Here is a 21938-nt window from a genome sequence, read left to right on the forward strand (position 1 = left end):
AACAGAACTTCCTCTGTGTGTGTGTGTGTGTGTGTGTGTGTGTGTGTGTGTGTGTGTGTGTGTGTGTGTGTGTGTGTGTGTGTGTGTGTGTGTGTGTGTGTGTGTGTGTGTGTGTGTGTGTGTGTGTGTGTGTGTGTGTGTGTGTGTTATGCACATCACTGCTGCCAAAAGAGCGCTGACTCATCATGAGCACATTGACTATCTGTACTGGAGCTAGCTAATCTGCAGCCGCTACCCCTATGTCTCCCATTGTGCTCTGTGTCGCCAAGTGAGCTTATTATAACATCGCTGTCGTTGAGCAAAAACCTCTCATGTCCATATTCTAACTTTTTGTGTCCCCCCCCCCTTGTCAGAGCTTGTCGATCTGCTACTTTTGCTGTTTTTATAATTTGAATCCTGAGTTTATTGGGTGCTTGCTTCCTAATGTTGTTTAAACCAGTGGTTCTCAAACATTTTCATGTCAAGGACCCCCACATTAATATGTATTTGTCCACAGGCCCCTCTATTGGATCTTGTTTAGTCGATACACTTATTTGTTTTAGCTTGTGCTCATTTTATTTTGCTATTTTGTCTCATCTGTTTAAGAAAGTAGGTAGCTGATATATTGCACTTTTACCTTAGCGCTAGGTATACTCTTGGTTGCTTGTTTTTGCAGGAAATGCACTTAAGACTTCTGGTGATTAGTAGTTTCGTTCCCTACCTATGTTGAATGCACTTATTGTAAATCGCTTTGGATAAAAGTGTGTGTGTGTGTGTGTGTGTGTGTGTGTGTGTGTGTGTGTGTGTGTGTGTGTGTGTGTGTGTGTGTGTGTGTGTGTGTGTGTGTGTGTGTGTGTGTGTGTGTGTGTGTGTGTGTGTGTGTGTGTGTGTGTGTTATTAAAGAATCCCAATTACAGACACATGAATGAGCCTCTATTCTTCCTGGGGGGTCCTGAACAAAGCAAATACAATTCAGACATGCAACTGAAAATACAAATAAAAGACTATATTAAAGAAATTAATACAAAAAGACAAATTCACATCAATCAATCAAATCAAAAAGTCGAGTCAAATTAAACAAACAGTTACATACTGTACTTGGCAAGTCACTTGTCAAGATATCTCTTAATTTATTTTTTCGAAAGTCATTTTGTTATGGATTCTAGGTGTTTTGGGGCAGAGCATTTCCAGAGTGCTATTGACCTATATTATATAACAGTGAGTTTGAGAGAATGTGTTCTTGGTGCTGGGAGTTCTATGTTAGCAGAAGCTGCTCCTCTAGTGTTGTAACCATGTTCAGAAGACTTATGTATGTAACTGGTGAGCTAAGCTGGACGGGTTATTGGTGCTAATAATGCTCCGCAGTAGCATTACTGTGTGTGTGTGTGTGTGTGTGTGTGTGTGTGTGTGTGTGTGTGTGTGCGCGCGCGCGTGTGCTCATGTGGCCTATAGCAGTGTTTACCAAACAGTGGGTCGGGGGACCCATTTGTGGGCGCGGACTCATTTTTGTGGGTTGCGGACCCATTTTTGTTGGTCGCGACTCACAAGTAAATAGCCCTTTATTTGATCGTTTCCTACGTTTTGTTTTGAATTATTTCAAACGATTTTCCAAAAATGGCCCAATAAGAATTTATGAATACATTTAAGAAAGAAATTCAAACTTTTGAGAAGTAGTGAAAATAGCCGATTTACAAGCTCAGCACGTTGCGATGCGACGCGTTGTGAGCTTGTAGATCAGCTATTTTCACATATATTGACAGATGGGCTATTTTCACTAGTTTGTTTAAAATTTCAATTTTGGGTCTCGAGCTAAAAAGTTTGGGAACCGATCGCCTATTATTCGCTTCTTTAGGTCTTGTTTTCGTAGGATTGACCGCTTGTTTCTCTTGCAAAATCTGGCATCACTCCTCCTCATTCTGCTGCATGCATAAAGGTGACCAGTGCCCTGGCAGGCGGGCAGGCATTTGGCTGGCGCGTCCCCTTAAGCTCTGAGCTGATGTGTGTTTGAGGATTTGCTGTGGTGGATTTTCTTTTTTCCCAGGGCTCTATGCTAGTGTCTTTTCTGTTTTCAACAAGCTCACAACGCGACACAATACGGATGCTGGGGTTTAAGTGGTTAAGTAAAAGTAGCAATACCACCATATATCAGTTTTTTGTATTGCTTTTGTTTTAAACCGTAAAAGGCCTGTATTTAAAAATTTGACTAAAAAGTACAAAAGTATTGGCATCAAATCATGCACCGGTAGTGCAAATTGTACACTATACCAAAAGTAAAAGTACTCGGTAGTAATTTTTCTGAATTTGTCAAACTTTTTTCGAAAATAGCACACACAAGCTCCCAACTGTGAGCTTCTTGTAGGTCGGCTATTTTCTAAATCCGAAGTATAAAATAGGGCTTGTATTGGTTAAGATACCCATATTGCGGGGAAAGCTTTGGCTGAAAATAGCAGATCCTGTGAGTACAGTCAAACACTTGGTCTAAAAGGATAACACGCAAAAAAGTCCTTGCTGTCTTGTTTCCATTGGGGTCCTGTGTATTCAATTATATAACATGTAAAAATAACACCAACAAAATCTATATCATCACAAATATAAAACCCTATGTACAGAGTAGGAAAAAAGGTGGAGGGGGAAAGAAAGGGGGGTGGTTGCCTGTCTAAGGGAGAAGTGATAATTACCTCCCCCTTTGGCCTCCTGAAAGGTGAATTTTCAGGGCTGTCTTAAAGGAAGCCAGTGAACACACATTCTTTAAGGGACGGGGTCAGGGCATTCCACACTTGGGTGGCAGTGCTGTTAGTAGAAGGAAGAATTTACCCATGTTTACACTATAGGTGGGTGTCACCAGCTTGTTGTTTACGCTCTAGTTCAGGAGGGGTTCAAGTGGTGAAGTGCAGCACATGAGTAAATGTACTTAGTTACTTAGTGATACCTTTCCACCACCACGGAGGATTTGACTGTGCTCTCTGTGTGCAACCTGCTTGATATTCACCTATATAGCTCTGGCACATCTGACTGCCTGGGAGCTCCTCTCTTATCTGTCCACAGACATACAGCCATGCAGGCCAATCCCTTCTTAGTCAGATCCCAACATTTTTTTGGGGGGGGGGCTACAGGAATGTCACAATAACGGTAAAATGTATACTCCGTCGCACGACGGTGTGTCGCACGGCGGAAAAAACAAAAAAATAGCAGACATACAAGCTCACGACGCGTCGCATCCGCGACGTGTCGTGAGCTTGTAGGTCTGCTATTTTCAACGAAAGTACGAAAATGAGCTTAACGGCTTGGAACCGAGAGAAGGGGAACGATAAAAAAAAAGGGGGGGGAGTCAGAACGGCATTGGATTCTTATCAAATAATGACTAAATAATATTTGCCTCCACACCGGTCTGGTGATGTATGAATGCATGCTTCACGAGTAGTGTTGTTTGGCTGCTCTGTTTTTACTGACTGACTGGGTTTTTATTATGTTGGTTTCTCTGCAGTGTATACTGAGCGAAAACATGGCGGAGGGGTCCAGGGACCAGGGGAGTGTGGTGGGTACCGCCACCACCCCCCCCACAACCACCACCGCCACCGCCGCCATCACCGATCCAGAGGAGGACTCGCCCAATATGATCGTCTACAGAAAGGTGAGTTAAACCCTTCCCACCCCACACACACACACACACACACACACACACACACACACACACACACACACACACACACACACACACACACACACACACACACAGATTTACTGGCAGATAATGACCAGTAGATACGCCTCACAGTTCCCAGTGATTCACTGTCAAAACCAGTTGTCTGGGAACCTCTGTTCTGGTAGCTTCTCTCTCTCTCTCTCTCTCTCTCTCTCTCTCTCTCTCTCTCTCTCTCTCTCTCTCTCTCTCTAGCCCCCCCCTCCAGCTCTAGTCGGTGGTCTTCAGCCCTCTAAAGTTTCAATAAGCTCTCATCAATCCTGTCCAGAGAGAGAGAGAGAGAGAGAGGGAGAGAGAGCGGTCCTTCACTGTCAAGGGCAATTACATCGCCCCGCCCCTCCCCCCCCAACCACCCCCCCCCCCCCCTCCATGGCACTTCACTCTCAACAGCGGTCCTTTGATTGGAGAGGGTGGGCGGCTATTGGTGGCTAATTAGGGCTGTGTGTGTGGGAGTGGTGGTTAGAATGGATGGATGGATGGATGGATGGAAGAAAGAGGCTCAGTCTCCACGGTTGGGGCTTGGGAACGTCCAGTAAAAGCAGTGGTGGAAAGTATGTTTACTCAAGTACTGTGCTTAACCACTTCGCCCCCATAATGGTCCCTCAGGGCTCTATGCTGGTGCCTTTTCAGTTTTCTGTTATTGTGGGGAAGGCTTTCGCCGAAAATATGATGCCAATACTTCTGTACTTTTACTCATTTAACATTTTGAATACAGGACTTTTCTTATTTCTACATTGGGGCTTCCACCACTGCCAGTAAGGAGCTTGTTATCCAAAAGCCAAAAGCAAATCATTTTTGATCGTTAAAAAAAAAACCTGCCTTCTGGGACCCCCCCACTGTGCTGCGAAAAAGTAAACGGTGAACTCTCCATAGCCCACGGATGACAGATAATGTCCCCTTGTCACTATTACCTGCGCTGATTGTTGACTGTCTGTGGCTGCTTCAATGCCGTACCGTCGCTTTTAACACCGCTGTGAAATCTAGCGTCGGCGTGCAATTTCAAGTCGCAGGGCGACAGCTCAATTTAAATGCATTTCTGTTGTTGGAGTGAAAGTCTTCTGTCCCTGATGTGAGATAAAGTGTCAGTCTATTATGTATGCCTTGGTGACTATACACAGAGAAACTAGGGGAAATTCATATTAGTTCTGATAATGACTATATATATATATATATATATATATATATATATATTCAGTGAAAGTGGTTAAAGCAGCACACTGTAACTTTATTTTATGAGTACATTTTAATGTTGCTCTTCTATTGAGACATTTAGATGGTGTCAAAGGTCGTGTCTCACCTAGACACAGGATCTGACACGAATTTTGACCTGATGGTCAAGATTCAATGTATCCCCTGAGCAAGCAGGCAGGCTCTATTACTGTAGCTCAATGGTACAAATTTAGTCGACAAAATTAACACAGATAGGAACACATTTTTCCATTTTCTGAAAAGTCACGGTTTTGGAGGTACAAGGTTTTCCGCCAACAGCGTCGTTATGTAGGCCTTGGTAACAACTATACATGAAAAACTAGGGGAATAAATTCATACCATCTCTAATAATGACCGTAATATACTGTATATAGCTTGAGGAACCGAATATAACATGGCGCCACTTCTCCATTAAACTCAATGGCCGCCAACCGCCATATTCTATTTGGTTTTGAATGGTGTTCTCGGGAATCGGAATCGGTTTTATTGTCACTTCCATAATACACACTCGGCATGCATGGGAGCAAAATACCGTTCTACCGCAAGTCATGGTGCTTGTCACACGGCTTGATACCATGAAGAGCGTGTCACACTTCCTGCAGTTGGCAACGTCCATTGTCCTAGAAACACACAAGGGGATTCTGGAGTCTCTGGTTGTTTCTGGCAGGAATCCGCAGGGCTTTGACAGGAAATCTCTGCTCCTCGGCCAAGAGTTTGTTGCCAGGCGCTCGGGCGGCGCAGTGGTAAAGTGGCCTGCCCGCCACCGCGGAGGTTGTGGGTGCAAATCCGCCGTGGTGCATCCGGCTTTGTCGAGCGTCTTATACCAACACAATTGGCCCGTGTTCGGGGGGAGGGAAGCCGGGCAGGGGAGGGTGATAATAGTCACTGCACCGTACTCTTATACGGGGCTGATGGGGCGGCAGCTGTCAGCCACGGAGTGTTGGGGCGAGACTCGCGGGAGCATATCAATTTGGGGGTCGTTTGCACGAAGAGTTTGAGAACCGCTGGGCTGTAGTGCCCTGTCAGCAAGGGGGGGGGGGGGGGCTTTTGGGGGTTGAGCCAGTAGGGGCAGCCCAGTGACAAGACTGCACAGAAGTGTGAAGGGAATTCAAACTGGCGTGATGACTAAAATGTAGAAAAGGGTGGGGTGGGGTGGGGGGGGGTAATTGGCAACTCTAAAATTAGAGCATTTCTCCTGGTACCTATTCAGCTTCTCGGGAAGGAAAGGCATCCCCCTTGCTGTCCACCGCTGTAGCACGTTGTGTGTAAACAAAAATGTTTTCACCATCGTCCCGGTTAAGACCGACGGGCAGGCTTGCTGCAGAAACAATGCCCCGTTTTTTCAGACTGATTGCAACATAACGCCGGACGTATTTATCGATTCTTACAGCAAAAGCCCTCCATTATATAATGCTGCGTTTTGCCTGGGGCCAAATGCATTTATAGAAGGGTAGTTATCACTTGTGTAAAGGATGCTGCCTGAGGGAAATATTCATAATTGCATAAATGTTTATAGCCAGTGACTGCAAGCAGATGGTGGTTCTGACTCCAGTGACAGGATGTTTCCACCCTTCTGCTTTGAACATGGGCTATTGTGTAATTCAATGGTTCTCAAACTTTTTCACGTCAAGGACCCCCAAATTGATATGTATTTGGCCGTGGACCCCCCCATCTGAAAAGGTTTTGTGCCAGGGACCCCCAGAAGAGAAGATTTATCATGACGTTTTTTTTTTTTAATGTTAAAAAACAGCAGATGTACAAGCTTGTCGAGCTTGTAGATCTGCTATTTTTGAATAGCCAACGCATAAATGGATAAAGTGGTTAAAATTATTGTGTTGCTATATTAACAAATTTAGCTTCAGACCCGCTGGACCCCAGGGGTCCAGAGGGTACACCAGTGGTTCTCAAACCCCCGGTGTAATTATTTAGTTTGGTGCAGAAAACCCACTTTCTTGTCAAACCTTTTCATGTCAAGGACCCGTGAATTAATGTGTATTAGGACGCGTAGATTTTCAAGATTTCGTGAAACAATAGCTAAATCTACAAGCTCACAATATGTCCCATTATACCCTAGGGTATACCAATTATTACCCATATTACAACTGATTACAATTTTGATGCTACAGTATATTAAATAATTTTGCTGGAGACCCACTGAAACGCCCCTCAAGGAGCCCTGGGGGTCCCCAGACAACACAAAAAAAAGAGCTGGCCTTGCCAACAACAACATGCACAAAACAGCTATGAATAAGGAACTATGACAGCATATAATCCGCACACCGGCCTTCATCCTCCCAAAGTGATATGTTTTATTTGGTGTAGCTACAACGTATCGACCTGAATGGTCTAAATGAATGATGAGTCATGTACCTGACAAAGACCATTCAGTTGGAAATGCTCCACACCAAATAAAACTGCACTTTGGGAGCATCAAGAACATTGTGTAGAAACCAATTTTTTTCTTCAACAATTTATTTTTAACCCATTAAGACCTGAGGACCCGCAATTCTACAAATGTTTTCTACAAACAGTTTCCTGAAAAAGATTATGTTTCTATGTCAGTGGTTCTCAAACATTTAGTACATGTCAAGGACAACCAAAATGATATGTATTTGGCCGCGGACCCCCCCATCTAAAAATATTTTGTTCCAGGGACCCCCAGAAGCAAAGATTTAAAAAAAAACATATATATTCAAAGATTTGCAAATAATTTCAAGATTTTTGAATAGCCAAAGTAGCCTACAGTATAAAATAATGGTTAAAGTGGTCAAACTCTAAAGTGGCACAGATGCTTTCCCGTTTTGAAGGGGTTAAATCCTGCTCAAAGTCCTGCTCAGATGTGCGCGCGGCGCCGCTAGCCCGCTACACTCCCTTGGACTGCTACAAGAAAGAACAGTATGATCCTCATACAAAGCCTGTACGAGCAGCCAGGCAGTCATGAAACAAAGCATACAGAAATCATTGCCGACTCTCAGCATCCATTCTTCTCTGAATGTGACTCTGTGAGCCAGCAAACGGCAAAATCAAACCCCTTGAAGCTATTGTTTGCTCCCAGCCCCCATCAAGCTGCTGAACTCTGATGCTGAAAGGCTGTGTGTTTCACCTCTTGGCAAGCAGATAAAAACGTCACACGTGAAGGAAGGAGGCTGCTGGCAAAGTAGACGTGAATGAGGCATCGACTAAAAATATAGTTTTGATGCCGCTGACTCCACCTTATAGCCAGCAGCACTTGACCTAGTTATGACGACCATGCAGACTTAAGGTTCTTACACACTGGGGGCGATGTTTTCATGTGAATAATAATGTAAAAAAACATATAAAGTCAATGCAAGCTTTCACATCAACGACAAAGTTTCGCGGAGCGAAAACGCGGCTTATTTTTTCGCACCACAGTCGAATTTTGCGGACATTCGCTGGCGACTGCTACGCCTCTGAGCAATCAAAATATCGAAAATCGAAGTTAAAATAAGTAGTAGCCCACATGGCATTGCTGTCTTTGGAGCGCACAAAAAGGCCAATTGAATAACACGGATATGTATTTATGTATTTATTTATTAAACACGCTAGGCCATCCCATCCAACTCCTGTTGAAGATGAGTGAGCCAGATGCGCTCTGCATGGAGGCTATATGGCCCATTGGTTCTCGGAGTGGGGTCCGGGGAACCCCAGGGGTTCTTGGGGGTGTCGCCCACCGGATGTGTAAAGACCTTACCGTGGTCATTCGTTCTCATGTTTTTGTTACCTAGGCTTGTTTTTTCTTGACCACAATGTTAAAATGTAGATAGCAGGTTATTTTGACAGATACTATAGGTCCACTGTTTACCTGGTATCCTATAGTGTCAATGTACAGATTATTATTTTGATAGTGATTGTTTAAGATGCTTTACTCGTGATCCTAGTTTACTGAGAGGCACTACTACACTGTCTCTCTGCATTTGATGTTTGTGTTTATCTTGCTTATTGTAAGTCGCTCTAGTTAAGAGCGCCTGCTAAATGCCTAACTTGTAAATGTATGCAAACATATTTGCATTTTCATATCGTTTATTCATCAACCCAGTGGTGTGTAGAGGCCTTTACCCATAGGGGTGGGGACAATGGGGTTCCAGTGACGATACAATTCAGACACTATAACGTCTGTCGGTTGGAAACCTCATTATGTCCAAAACTGTTACTTTTCAGGATTCAAATTAAAAAATAGCAGATCGACAAGCTCAAAGCGCGCCGCTTCGCGCCGCTTTTCGAGCCGCGTTTCGAGCCGCGTTTCGAGCCGCGTTTCGAGCCTACAAGTGGGCGTGCCTTCAGATCAGGAAGCAGGCCGCGCTTTACCCAATCAAATGTAGTGGGCGGGATTTACATCTGTGCGTTCGTTTCCCACTGGAAACAAACCCAAACTCATTTAACAATAGCGTTCCTCGGAGCCGACAAGACCACGGAAAGTCAGTAACATTTTAGCTTGTTCTTTTATCATAGAAACAAGTGGGCTTATAACCAAAACGATCCATGTTCTTTGGGAGAAATGGTGTTAGTGTAGAGCAGGGCTACTCAACTTAAGATGGCTCAGGGGCCACTCAGCAAAATACCAAAAGTCCAAGGGGCCGCCATAAAAATGACGGTCCTATTTTGGATTTTCGATTTTGTAACACACAAGAAAATGTACATTTTGACATCATATTCTTTTCACTGTACCAGTTTATTTTGTGTGTATGTCCAGTGGCATCAGTTCAGCAAAAGCTAAGGTATGGCAAGGTTAGGGTTGCCAACTCCCAGAGATTGAAATAAGGGACACCTATCACCTATATAAAAATGTGGGGGTCAAACCCCCCCAAAAACCCGAAATGCATAGAAAACTATGCATTATACCTGTAACAATTGACGCACCTGTATGTATGTCTGTCTGTTTGTTTTTGAAAAATGTTTTAGCAACCCATATATTTGAACGGAAATGCATATATTTTTATCCTGTGCTTAAAAAAAAAAAACCATGGGGGGGGAGGGGACCATGAGGGGGCCGCCAAGACGCGGCCAGCGGGCCGCATGCGGCCCGCGGGCCGCGGGTTGAGTAGCGCTGGTGTAGAGACACCGGTCATACGGGCGAAGTCTAAATGAGGCGTTGGCGAGGCAGGAAGGCTGAAGGCAGAGAGAGAGAGAGGAGTGGTGGTGGTGGTGGTGCTGTTGCTGCAGTGCGGGGGTCTCTGGGGGGAGGAGGGGGGGGGGTTTCAGAGTGCTTGTGGCCCCTGGACTGTGTGGGCATAGTGTGTGAAAGGAGCCGTGGTGCCAGATGGCCACCAATATGCTCTGCCTGCCACCAGGGAGAACACGGCCACCTTGGTCCCCTCGGCCTGGAACTCGTGTCAGCATGTGAAGAGATGACAGCCTGGTGGCGCGTGTATAAGGGCTGACTGAGGTTGCTGCTGGCTTGAAAATAGCCGATCTACAAGCTCAACAACGCGTCGCAACGCGCCGTGTTGTTGAGCTTGCAGATCGGCTATTTTCAAATGGCCCGATGTAATGTATTATACTGCAGGGTTCAAGTGGTTAAACTTATCTTGATGCTATATTAAAAGTTCCACACAAAGCAGTGGATAGTCCTAGGGTTTCCAAGGAGGCAAACATCCAATGCAGGGAAGGGAGACCAGTGTACAACACTAAAGAATGTTTAATGCCTTCAAACAGCTATTTTTTCCACAACTTTTTGTTGGCAAACAAACAAACAATTGGCTGAAAATACTATATTAACAAAGCTGGGGTTCCCCTGGAACCCCCTCAAAGACTCCGGTCCCCAGATTACAATTTGCACTGTTCTAAAAAAAAAAAAGGAATGAAGAAAAGTAGTCTTGCCAACAATGTGCACAAAACAGCAACAGCTATGAATAGGGAAGAAATGCTGTGACACTAAAAGACAGAGTATGCTCTCCCGCCCTGGGAGAACACCGTCACCTTGGTGCCCTCGGCCTGGACCCGTGTGTCAGCTGTGAGGAGATGACAGCCTGCTGGAGCGTAGAGCTGAAGGAAGAACAGGCTTTCAGCGCAGTGCTCCATGTCGATCAACGGTGGAAAAAAGTACCTTTTTACTAAATAGTAAAAGTAAAAGTATCAATACTGCAATGTAGAAATACTCTGTTACAAGTAAAAGTCCGGAATTGAATTTTTTACTTGAGTAAAAGTACAAAAGTGTTGGTATCAAATGTACTTAAAGTACCGAAAGTAGGAAGTACTCATTAGGTAGAATGTCCCATTTCACAAGTTTTAAAATGTATAAAAAGCTTTTGAAAATAGCTGATCTACAAGCTATATATATATATATATATAGTATAATTGTAGTGGAGTAAAAGTACAATATTTGACTCTGATGCAGTGGAGTAGAAGTAAAAGTATAAAAAAAATCGAAATACTCCAGTAAAGTTAAAGTATATATTTTTTTTACTTAAGTAAATGTACTTAGTTACTTTACACCACTGATGTAGAGTCAGGGTTAGCACCAGTCCACCAAAGTAACATTGAAGTTTCTTACGAGTATAGCAATACACACACACACACACACACACACACACACACACACACACACACACACACACACACACACACACACACACACACACACACACACACACACACACACACACACACACACACACACACACACACAGACACACACAATATGCAGCTTTGGTTGGTGTGTTATTGTCTTGCCCTGTTTGGCACATTTAAGGGACAGCATGGAGAATGGCTGAATCCAAGGGGGGGGGGGGGGAGGGAGGGAGAGAGGGAGAGAGGGGGAGAGGGGGAGAGGGAGAGGGAGAGAGAGAGAGAGAGAGATATGAAAGTGAAATGACTGGATGCAAAATGTAACGAGGAACACAACGCTGTGGTGCTGCTGGGAAATGCAATTAGGCCAAATAGTGGGGACAGTGTACCTAGCGCTCTGACAGGGGAAAGCTCATCAACTATTAATAGACTAGTCAAATCTACACTCCCTCAGTGGACTACATGTGCAGTGGTGTAAAGTAACTGAGTACATTTACTCAAGTACTGTACTTACATTTAACATTTTGAGGTACTTTTACTTTACTGGAGTATTTCCAATTTGCAGTACTTTTACTTCTACTACTACAAATATTGTACTTTTACTCCACTGCATTTATTTTAAAACTTTAGTTACTAGTTACTTTTCAGATATAAATTATGATATAATGAAACATACATTAACCACTTTAGCCCTATTTTATACCTAGGCTATTTGAAAATAGCCGATCTACAAGCTGCGTTGTGAGCTTGTAGATCAGCAATTTTCAAATATTTAGTACTTTTACATTTGATACTTTAAGTACATTTTGATGCCAATACTTTTGTACTTTTACTCAAGCTAATTTTTAATTCTGGACTTGTACTTGTAACAGAGTATTTTTATATTGCAGTATTGGTACTTTTACTTAAGTAAATAATTTGAGTACTTTTTCCACCACTGGTGCTTTCCAATTCTCATCTGTTTCCATCTGCGTCTGCTCTCTGCACCTGCCTCGGTCACTCCGGCCACCTTCCTCTTGCCTGGCAGCTCCGTCTTTAAGCATCCTTCTCCCATTGTGCCCCTCATCCCTCCTCTGCTCCACATGTCCAAACCATCTCAACCATCTTGCCTCTCTTGCTTCATCCCCAAACCTTCTATAAGCTGGGCTGTTCGTCTGATGCAGTCATTTCTCATCCTTGTCACTCCTAATGAGAATCGTAGCATCCTCAATGCTTCCCACCTCCACCTCCACCTCCACCTCCTGTCCACTCCTTTCGTCAGTGCTGCCGTTTCCAAGCCGTACAGCATGGCTTGTCTCAGTACCGTCTTCTACCAGTGGTTCTCTTTTCATGCCAAGGACCCCCAAAATGATATGTATTTGCCATCTCAAATATTTTGTTCCAGGGACCCCCAGAAGCACAGATTTGAGTTAAAGAGGTGGTGCCATGGTTTTGCACTTTTTCTGTGTTTCATGTGTCTATGAGGTTCATAGAACTTCATTAAGCCCCCTGGTGGTGTTTGTATGGTGTTTTATGTCTTCTCTGACTATTTTGAGTTTCTACCTGGAGGCTGAAACCTTGAGGGTCAAACGTGCCAATAGAAAAACAGCCCTTTAGTGACATACTGTAGTAAAAATATACCCTCCCCCTCATTATCATAACACAACATGTGTGGGCATGAGGAGGAGGAGGGACTAGGACAGGTGGGTGGTGCTAAGGTGGTGGAGGAGGTGCTAAGGTGAGAACCAGGTATACTTAATGAACTGGAGGCGTGTCCACATAAAAACATAATTTCTGTACTCTTTTTTTGAAAAAAATCTTCCTCCTAGTATAACCATAATACCTGATGATTATGTTTTAGGGGGGGGGGGGGGGGATCACTGAAAATCACGGCACCCCGTCTTTAAGAACGTTTGCATAAAAAAATATATATATATACAGGTTTGCACACATTTTCACGATTTTTCAAAAATAGCAGATCTACAAGCTCATAGCGCGGCACTCGGTGCCGCGCTATGAGCTTGTATATCTGCTATTTTTGAATAGCCAAAGTATAAAAGGCTAGAATTATTGTGACGCTATATTAACACATTTTGCTGGGGACCCCCTGGTACCCCACCAAGGACCCCTGGGGGTCCCCGGACCCCGCTTTGAGAACCAATGTCTTATACTGTACATCTTCCCTCTCGCTCTTGCTGGTACAGTATGGATGTGTAAGTCTGTAAAAGTCTCCCTGTTTGTTGTGTGGCTTTCGACACACTAATTGTTGCCGGCAGACTTTGTGGCAGGCCTGCTGTAGCGGAGGCGCTCGTCCCGTGTCCTTTTAGCCCATTAGAGGTTTGATTGGCTGAGGCTTGACAGCCCCACGTCGTAGACCCCGAGGGGTTGGTACGGCTTACAAGACATAATGAAAGTTATGTCTTGTCGTAACTTAAGTTTTATGATCACAGGCTCTCACTCTCTGACAGGGCTCCATGGGTCTAGCTAAGAAAGAGAAGCCCCCGTAATGGCCAATTATTTGATCTTATTTTCAAACCGGAGTCGAGTGGCTCATGTCTTTTTTCGGCTGCATTTTTTTGGGCTATAGCAGCGAGAGGCAGCATCGCTGTGCGTTGCAGCCCAATGCCGAGCGCTCTTTCGCATGATTTTAGGAGACAGTAGTGTGTAAATATTGATATTGAGCTCAACTGTGCCGAGAAATGTTTCATGAAGGCTCGACTCGCTGCCAATGGCCTTTGGATTAGGTTAGCTCACTGGCTCTCAAGTGCGTGGGGTCCGGCGGACCCCCAGGCTGCCCAGCCAAAGTGCAGTAACTACGCAAATAATTTAACTGATAAAAGTGTTTAAAAGTGTTTCAATTGGTCTGACCAAATGGGTTATCGGCATATAAGGGCTATTACACTAATTGTAATATCTGTTCTTGAGGTAATTGTTTCAAATCACGAAGGCTAATTTGACCATTTGGGATACACAAATAAGTCGGCGCGAGTGCCGCGCTATGAGCTTGGTAGATCTGCTATTTTTGAAAAATCATGAAAATGTGTGCAAATCTTAGACTATATGTATTTTTTAAAGAGAACATTTGTAGCTCAAATCTTTACTTCTGCGGGTCCCTGGAACAAAAATATTGTTGTTGTACTAAATATTATTGTTGTTGAGCTTGCATATCTGTTATTTTTGAATAGCCAAAGAAATCTAAAATGACAGAGATGTGTTCCCAGATTGAAAGGGGTTAACCTCAATGGGTTATTAACCATCAGCCTCAGCGTGCAGGGAGCAGACACTTCTGCTCAAACATCCACTTGATAGAACAGTGTTGTTGGTGTGGTTGTTGTTGGTGTGGTTGTTTTTAAGTCGTCCCAGCCAGACCAGCTTAAACAGCTGCATGTTATGGGATAGGCATGCTGAAAGATCCGTCTGTATACCACACAAATCATCTGTTCTATCATCCCTTCTCTCTCTCTCTCTCTCTCTCTCTCTCTCTCTCTGCCCTCCTCCTCTGCTTATTGCTAATTAATAATTGAAGCTCGTTTCAAGCATTTCATCTTTGGTGAAATATCTGGTCCACAGGGACCTCATCCCCCCCCCCCTTCATTCTTTTATTCATAGCTCAACGCATTTATTCTCATCACTTGCTAGTTTTATCTATTTATGCATGGTCTAAATGTGGAGAGAGAAGAATGGCTGATTCCAAAACAAAAGGACATGTATAGCATTTTAATATAATATCATGTGTTACTTTTGTGCCGTTGCATTTGTGCCGTTGCATTTGTGCTTGTTGCAACCCATTCAATCCGGAAACGCATCTTTGTCATTTTAAGATTTCTTTGGCTATTAAAAAATTACAGATATACAAGCTCGTGAGCTTGTATATCTGCAATTCTTTTGAAAAATCGTGGAGAATTTGTGCGAATATTTTTAACTCCGATCTGTGCTTCTGGTGACCGGTCCGCTGGTCATCAAATGATTGGCTTAGGAATGCGACAAAAACTAAAACAACATCCATGAACTCAAGTTTCCATGGGGTGACCAATCGATAAAAAAAAAGTCATTTGGGTGGGTGGGTGCCCTACATCGTCACGCGAAAGTATCTGCTGCTTTTGAATTTGAATCCTGAAAAGTGACCGTTTTGGACATATGAGGTTTCCACTCGACAGAGACGATGCATCTCCCCTCCCCTAAAGACCAGAGGCTCTATTCTAAGGTGTGTACACGCCACGGGACCCTCTCTGCTCACTATTGCTCAATGCACTTAAGATAACGTTGCTGTCGGGGTGGAAAAACCTTGTATGTCCAAAAGTAGGCCTATACTACTTTTCAGACAATGTCAAAAAAGGGAACCTGTGTTCCAAAACGGATGCAATGTAGTTATTAATTAGTCGCAATAGCTCTCGTTAGTACTTTTCATTGGTTCAATGTTTATATAGACACACTTAACCCCATTAAGACCGGGAACGCATCTGTGTCATTTTTTTATTTCTTTGGCTATTCAAAAATAGCAGATATACAAGCTCATAGCGCGGCACCGAGTGCCGCGCTATGAGCTTGCAGATCTGCTATTTAAAGAAAAAATTGTGAACATTTGTGCAAATCTTTAGTTTTAATATATAACTCTTTAGTTTGAACATTTGTCAACTCAAATCTTTGCTTCTGGGGGATTCTACAAATGTCTTCTAACAGGTTTCTGAAAAACGTTCTATATCAGTGGTTCTCGAACACTTTCATGTCAAGGACCACCCAAAATTATATGTATTTGTCTGCCGACCCCCATCTCAAAATATGTTGTTCCAGGGACCCCCCCAGAAGCGAAGATTTGAGATACAAATCTTCGCTTTAAAAAAATAATAATATATATATTCAAAGATTTCCACTCATTTTCAAGATTTTTCTAAAATAGCAGATCTACAAGCTCATAGCGCGGCACTCGGTGCCGCGCTATGAGCTTGTAGATCTGCTATTTTCGAATAGCCAAAGAAATCTAAAATGACAGTGATTGAAAGCGTTAAACACTTTCACCTTCACTTAACAAAAAAAAAATGCTTTCTTACTATTTTCGTGTGACACTGTTAGTATGATGAAGAAGGCCATTCATTTACCGAAAATCATAAAAAAAAAGTTGAAACAATATGGAGATACGAGGTTTCTGTCCCGACGACGGCGTCGATAACGTGGGTCCAGATGGGGAAGGCGGTGGTTGGTTTATCACCCTCTGCGGGGCGGCTGTGTGATGATGTGGGATGACTTCTCCCGAGGGGTTTTATCCTAAGTATGAATGGTTTTACATTGTCTCTTACACCGGGCACCGCGGGGGAGCCCTTATCTGAGCCAACTGGTTTGAGTAGGGACCCCGCCAGGGTGCTAAGTGCGCCTTGTTTTCACAGCCAGTGTCAACAAGATAAAAGCAGCGGCGGCGGCAGCGGCAGCGGCACACCAGAGCCCTCTATCTCTCTTATATAACCCCCATTGCTCCTGTGTGTGTGTGTGTGTGTGTGTGTGTGTGTGTGTGTGTGTGTGTGTGTGTGTGTGTGTGTGTGTGTGTGTGTGTGTGTGTGTGTGTGTGTGTGTGTGTGTGTGTGTGTGTGTGTGTGTGTGTGTGTGTGTGTGTGTGTGTGTGTGTGTTTTGAATCCTGAAAAGTAACAGTTTTGGACATAATGAGGTTTCCACCCGACAGAGATGATATATCGGAGTGTGTGTGTGTGTGTGTGCGCGTGCGTGTGCACGCACCTCTCCAAGCCGACGTGTCGGAGTTTAAGCGGACGGCGGGTCAACATGATGGAAATCCTGGAAGTCTTGCAGGAAAAACAAATAATAATTGGATAATTCACACAGTGTTTGCTGGCAGCCTCCTCCTCCTCCTCCTCCTCCTCCTCCTCCTCCTCCTCCTCCTCCTCCTCCTCCTCCACAGGATTATTCTCCACATCCATAAAAAGTGCTGTGACTGAAATAAAAGGCTTTGCTCCAACCAGGGAAGTCCTGCCTGAGCCAACAGTCCTCTGCTCTCTCTCTCTCTTTCTCTGTCTGTCTGTCTGTCTGTCTGTCTGTCTGTCTGTCTGTCTGTCTGTCTGTCTGTCTGTCTGTCTGTCTGTCTGTCTCTTTCTCTCCCTCCCTCTGTCTGTCTGTCTGTCTCTTTCTCTCCCTCCCTCTGTCTGTCTGTCTGTCTCTTTCTCTCCCTCCCTCCCTCCCTCTGTCTGTCTGTCTCTCTCTTTCTCTCCCTCCCTCCCTCCCTCCCTCTGTCTGTCTGTCTGTCTGTCTCTTTCTCTCCCTCCCTCTGTCTGCATGTCTCTCTCTTTCTCTCCCTCCCTCTGTCTGTCTGCCTGTCTCTTTCTCTCCCTCCCTCTGTCTGTCTCTCTCTCTCTTTCTCTCCCTCCCTCTGTCTGTCTGTCTGTCTGTCAGGCCCCGGACTGGGCCTGTAATTCAGGCCGGGAGTCATACACCCTTCCAGGCCACCCTACCCAAATACTAGGCTATACAGTACATGAACCCGCACTCACACACATGCCTTGCGGCATTGACAGTGCTTCAGTCCATAACAACTGTACATTTTGTCTGAGATGTTTCTTGTCAATATGACAAAAACAAAAGAATATCCATGAATTCAAGAAAAAAAAAAGTCATTTTGGGGGTGAACTATCCCTTTAAAGGTTCTATGACATTCATTTTCACTTTTTTTATTTTCAATGTTTTATTTGGGGTTTTATGACCTCAATTACACCCAAAAAAACTGAACTTAGAACATTCAGTGGATTTTCTGTGGTCTGGGGTTTTCTGAATAATTAGGCTGAAAAGTAATCTGAGCTTGGCCCTTCGACAGTGAGGTCACTGTCGATTAATCCCGCCCACTCTCCTCCTCGCCCCTCCCCTCCCCTATCCTTTCCTTTGGGGGGGGCGGAGCAGAGGCGATGATTGACAGGCAAAATCCCTCACCAGCGACACCCGCAGGCAAAGATTTCTTTTTTCATTGCAGTTGAAAAGGCTTTAGAAATGTGAGAGAAAAACACCTGCCATTGATCACTGGAATGGAATTTTCACTTAAAACTTTTTGTACACTTTTGAAGGACCAGGACAAAGACTTTGAATGTGGTGTAAAAGTGAATGTCATTAAACCTTTAAGTAGCCTACTTGACAAGCATCCTTAGACCTAGCCCAGGGCATTCCTTTTGTTCAATATCGGTGTGAGAGTACAGACATACGTGGCCGATACATTTAACACACACTGTATTTAAATGAGCCCGTTTGTAATCACGCAGCTGAAAACATATTGTCTTCGCCCTCCGGCGTGACAAATGTAACCAAATGGACCCTGAGGGTAGCCTGACACTCAGCCTGAATTCTAATTTTGTTCACTCCATTATTCAGTCTGAAAGCCCTCTCAGTGCAGCCGTTTTCTGAGATGGGGGCGTGGCCAAAGGGGTACTCTTTGGCGATTGGTTCGTACCGGATTATCCCGATCCTCGTTGGCCCGGTTAGATTCTCAACCGAGAAAACCCCGCCTTATATCAGCAAAGTAACTAGTAACTAAAGTTTTCAAATAATTGTAGTGGAGTAAAAGTACAATATTTTCCTCTGAGATGTAGTGGAGTAGAAGTAAAAGTAGGCCTACTGAAAACTGTAAATACTCCAGTAAAGTAAAAAATACCTCAAAATTGTACTCAAGTACAGTACTTGAGTAAATGTACTTAGTTACTTTACACCACTGTTTTTAAATACCTCTCGACTAGAACACCTGCAGTAGAGAGAGAGAGAGAGATGGAGAGAGGGAGTCGCAGGCAGACAGACAGACAGACAGACAGACAGACAGACAGACAGACAGACAGACTCAGCTAGCCGGTCGGTGGGGGAAACGGCCTTCGAAAACAGAAATATACATAAAATTACGAGCAGTCGACGCGTTGGGAGGATTGCCGCATCCCAGATCCAATTTCAGCCCTAATCGCGTTCAATTTGATGCGTAATGGAATCAGCCAGCCCAGCCAGCCGGCCGGCCAGAGGGCGGACCCCGGCTTCCTATCGAACCGCCCCTCCCTCCCTCCCTCCCTCTGTAGCAGATTGATAGAGAGCTGTCACTTAGTGTACTGTAGATACATAGAGGGATATACTGTATGAGAGGTGGTGGGGGGAAGAAGTACTCCGATTTTTCTTACTTAAAGACGGGGTGCCGTGATTTTCAGTGATTTTTTTCCCCCCCTAAAACATAATCATCAGGTATTATAGTTATAATAGGAGGAAGATTTTTTTTCAAAAAAGTGTACAGAAAGTGTTAAAATTATGTTTGTATGTGCACACGCCTCCTCCAGTTCATTAAGTATACCTGGTTCTCACCTTAGCACCTCCTCCACCACATTGTTTTGTAATAATAATCTAAATCTGCAAAGTAACTTATAACTAAAGTTGTCAAATAATTGTAGTGGAGTAAAAAAAAGTCCAATAATTGCCCTTGTGGAGTAGAAGTATTTAAAAATAGAAATAACCAAGAACCTCAAAATGTGCACTTCAGTGCTGTGTACTTGAGTAGATGTACTTAGTTACTTCCCAGTACTGATGAGAGAGGCGTTCATGCAGCGTTGCCACGTCTGCTTATTATAAGCGACTCTGGGTTTGTTTTTCTGTAAAGTTGCTTGTAAATGATTGGTAGTTGTTTCTAAAGTGTAGTTGCTTGCTTCCTAAATGTTGTTTAAACCAGTGGTTCTTTTCATGTCCGCAGACCCCTCATCTGAAAATATTTTGTGCCAGGGACCCCCATACAAGATTTGTGTTGTTAAAATCTTTAAAAAGTGTTTAACATTTTTCATTTATTTCCCCCAAGATGTTTTAACACATTGGGTGCCAGAGGTTTATTAAAATATTATACGTTGAGTGCCTGCATTTCTTCCATCCACTTGCGTTATACGTTTCGTGCTGTAGAAGCCCCGACGCGGAAGTGCATGTAAACAAAGCGTGCGTGCGAGACGGCGGAGGGTCCCGACTAACGCCTGGAACAATAATATTTCTAACGCGATCCTCCATTGCAGCGTGATCGCCGATCGAAAACGGCTCGTTTCCACCACGTTAAAAAGAAATGGAGATATTAAGCTTTTAGTCAAGGAGATAACATTGAAAACGCCGACCGGAAGGATTTTTGACATGGAGCCAGATCCAGCCTCTTCTTCTCAGAAACTCCTTGGGTGATGTCAAAGTTTCGTTTTAGCGCCCCACGTGGCCCACATGTATAAAAATAGAATTGGGTCAAAAACGGTCCGGACCGTTTTCGGCACTTCTCGTTTGGATCCTCAAAAACGGTCCGGACCGTTTTTGGCATTCAATGTGTTAATTGTATTTTTTGTTGTTGTTGAAAATAGCAGATCTACTGTACAAGCTCTTGTAGATCAAATATCCCGTGTAGCCTTGTCGCTTTTTTAGTGCTTGTTTTCATAAGACCTCGATTTGCTTATATCTCTCCCTTAAATCTGGCAACAGCCCTGCGCTCATGGTGTCAGTGGCTGAGTGGCCTGGCCCTGACAGCAACAACAGATGCAGTGTAAAGGCAGCTAATTCTCCATCATGGCCTCATTGGCCCCGGCTGTGTTACGATGTGATGTGTTTGACAGCAGCTGAACGGTAACGCACGGCAGGAAAGGCTGCAGGCAGTGGCGGAAAGTAACTAAGTACATTTACTTGCAGTATTGGTACTTTTACTTAAGTAAAGAATTTGAATACTTGTTCCACCACTGGCTGCAGGCCTTGTTTACAGTGGTGCTGCTGACGCAATGAGTCCGTTAGAAAATACAACTGGGAAGAAGGAGGCAAAACCACGTCTGCTTTGGCTCGTGCTTTATTTACGATTTACAATCATCTACAAGTGAGCTTGTAGATCAGGCTCATTTGATTGAAATGATTTATTTAGGAATAGCCCTTTTGAGATGAAGCATCTCGTTTTCGGAAGGGGTCCTAAAGACGAGAGAACAATATAAACACAACTCGCAAAACATTTAACAACAAAATGTTTTGTGATCCAAATGCGAGCACAGGTCTCCGCCAGGCCGGGATGCCTATCCAGGGCCCGCAAACTTTGGAAGGCAGTCATAGCCAATTGGAATGGGATCTGAAAAAAATGTTGTGAGATTTGGACAAAATCTGTGGAGTAGTAGCAAAAAGTCTGGCACAAGCAAGGGCCTATAAGTGACGTCATGATCCAAGGAATCTACAGTAAAACAAATGTTGATTGTACATAGAAGGGCTGTCCACAGCCCTCCTATGAGACCGAGTTTTTTTTTAAATTAATATCATGAGCATTAGTGAGGACCAATTATATGAAGATAGGTTGAAAATGGGTGAAGTCATCCTTTTTACATGCAGAAGAAATCGCAAAACATGACATATACCAATAGGCATGACAGACAAGTTCTGCTTATAGCAGAAAAGAACACACAACACAAGAAATAAATCAATAAACATAACAATAGATAAAAACAAAAAATAGATCAAAAGATTCATCCAAACTGCGAAGGTTGGGGGTTAGAAGCAGCTTTGTAAAGGTGAGTTTTCAGAAGCGATTTAAATCGAGACACC

General features: G+C 43.9%; 1 protein-coding gene across 1 annotated transcript in view; it reads left to right on the forward strand.

Moving 5' to 3' along the window:
* Positions 1–3481: 3481 nt before the first annotated feature.
* Positions 3482–21938, forward strand: part of LOC308074687 (regulator of G-protein signaling 6-like) — a gene marked incomplete at both ends in the record, with an annotated part of 93016 nt that continues 74559 nt past the window's right edge. The window contains one exon of the mRNA XM_080414193.1: positions 3482–3610. Within this exon, the coding sequence (XP_080270319.1) occupies positions 3482–3610 (129 nt within the window). The remainder of the gene's footprint in view (positions 3611–21938) is intronic.

Source organism: Gymnoscopelus braueri, assembly GCF_963280865.1.
Source record: "Gymnoscopelus braueri genome assembly, chromosome: 19".
NCBI lineage: Eukaryota > Metazoa > Chordata > Actinopteri > Myctophiformes > Myctophidae > Gymnoscopelus > Gymnoscopelus braueri.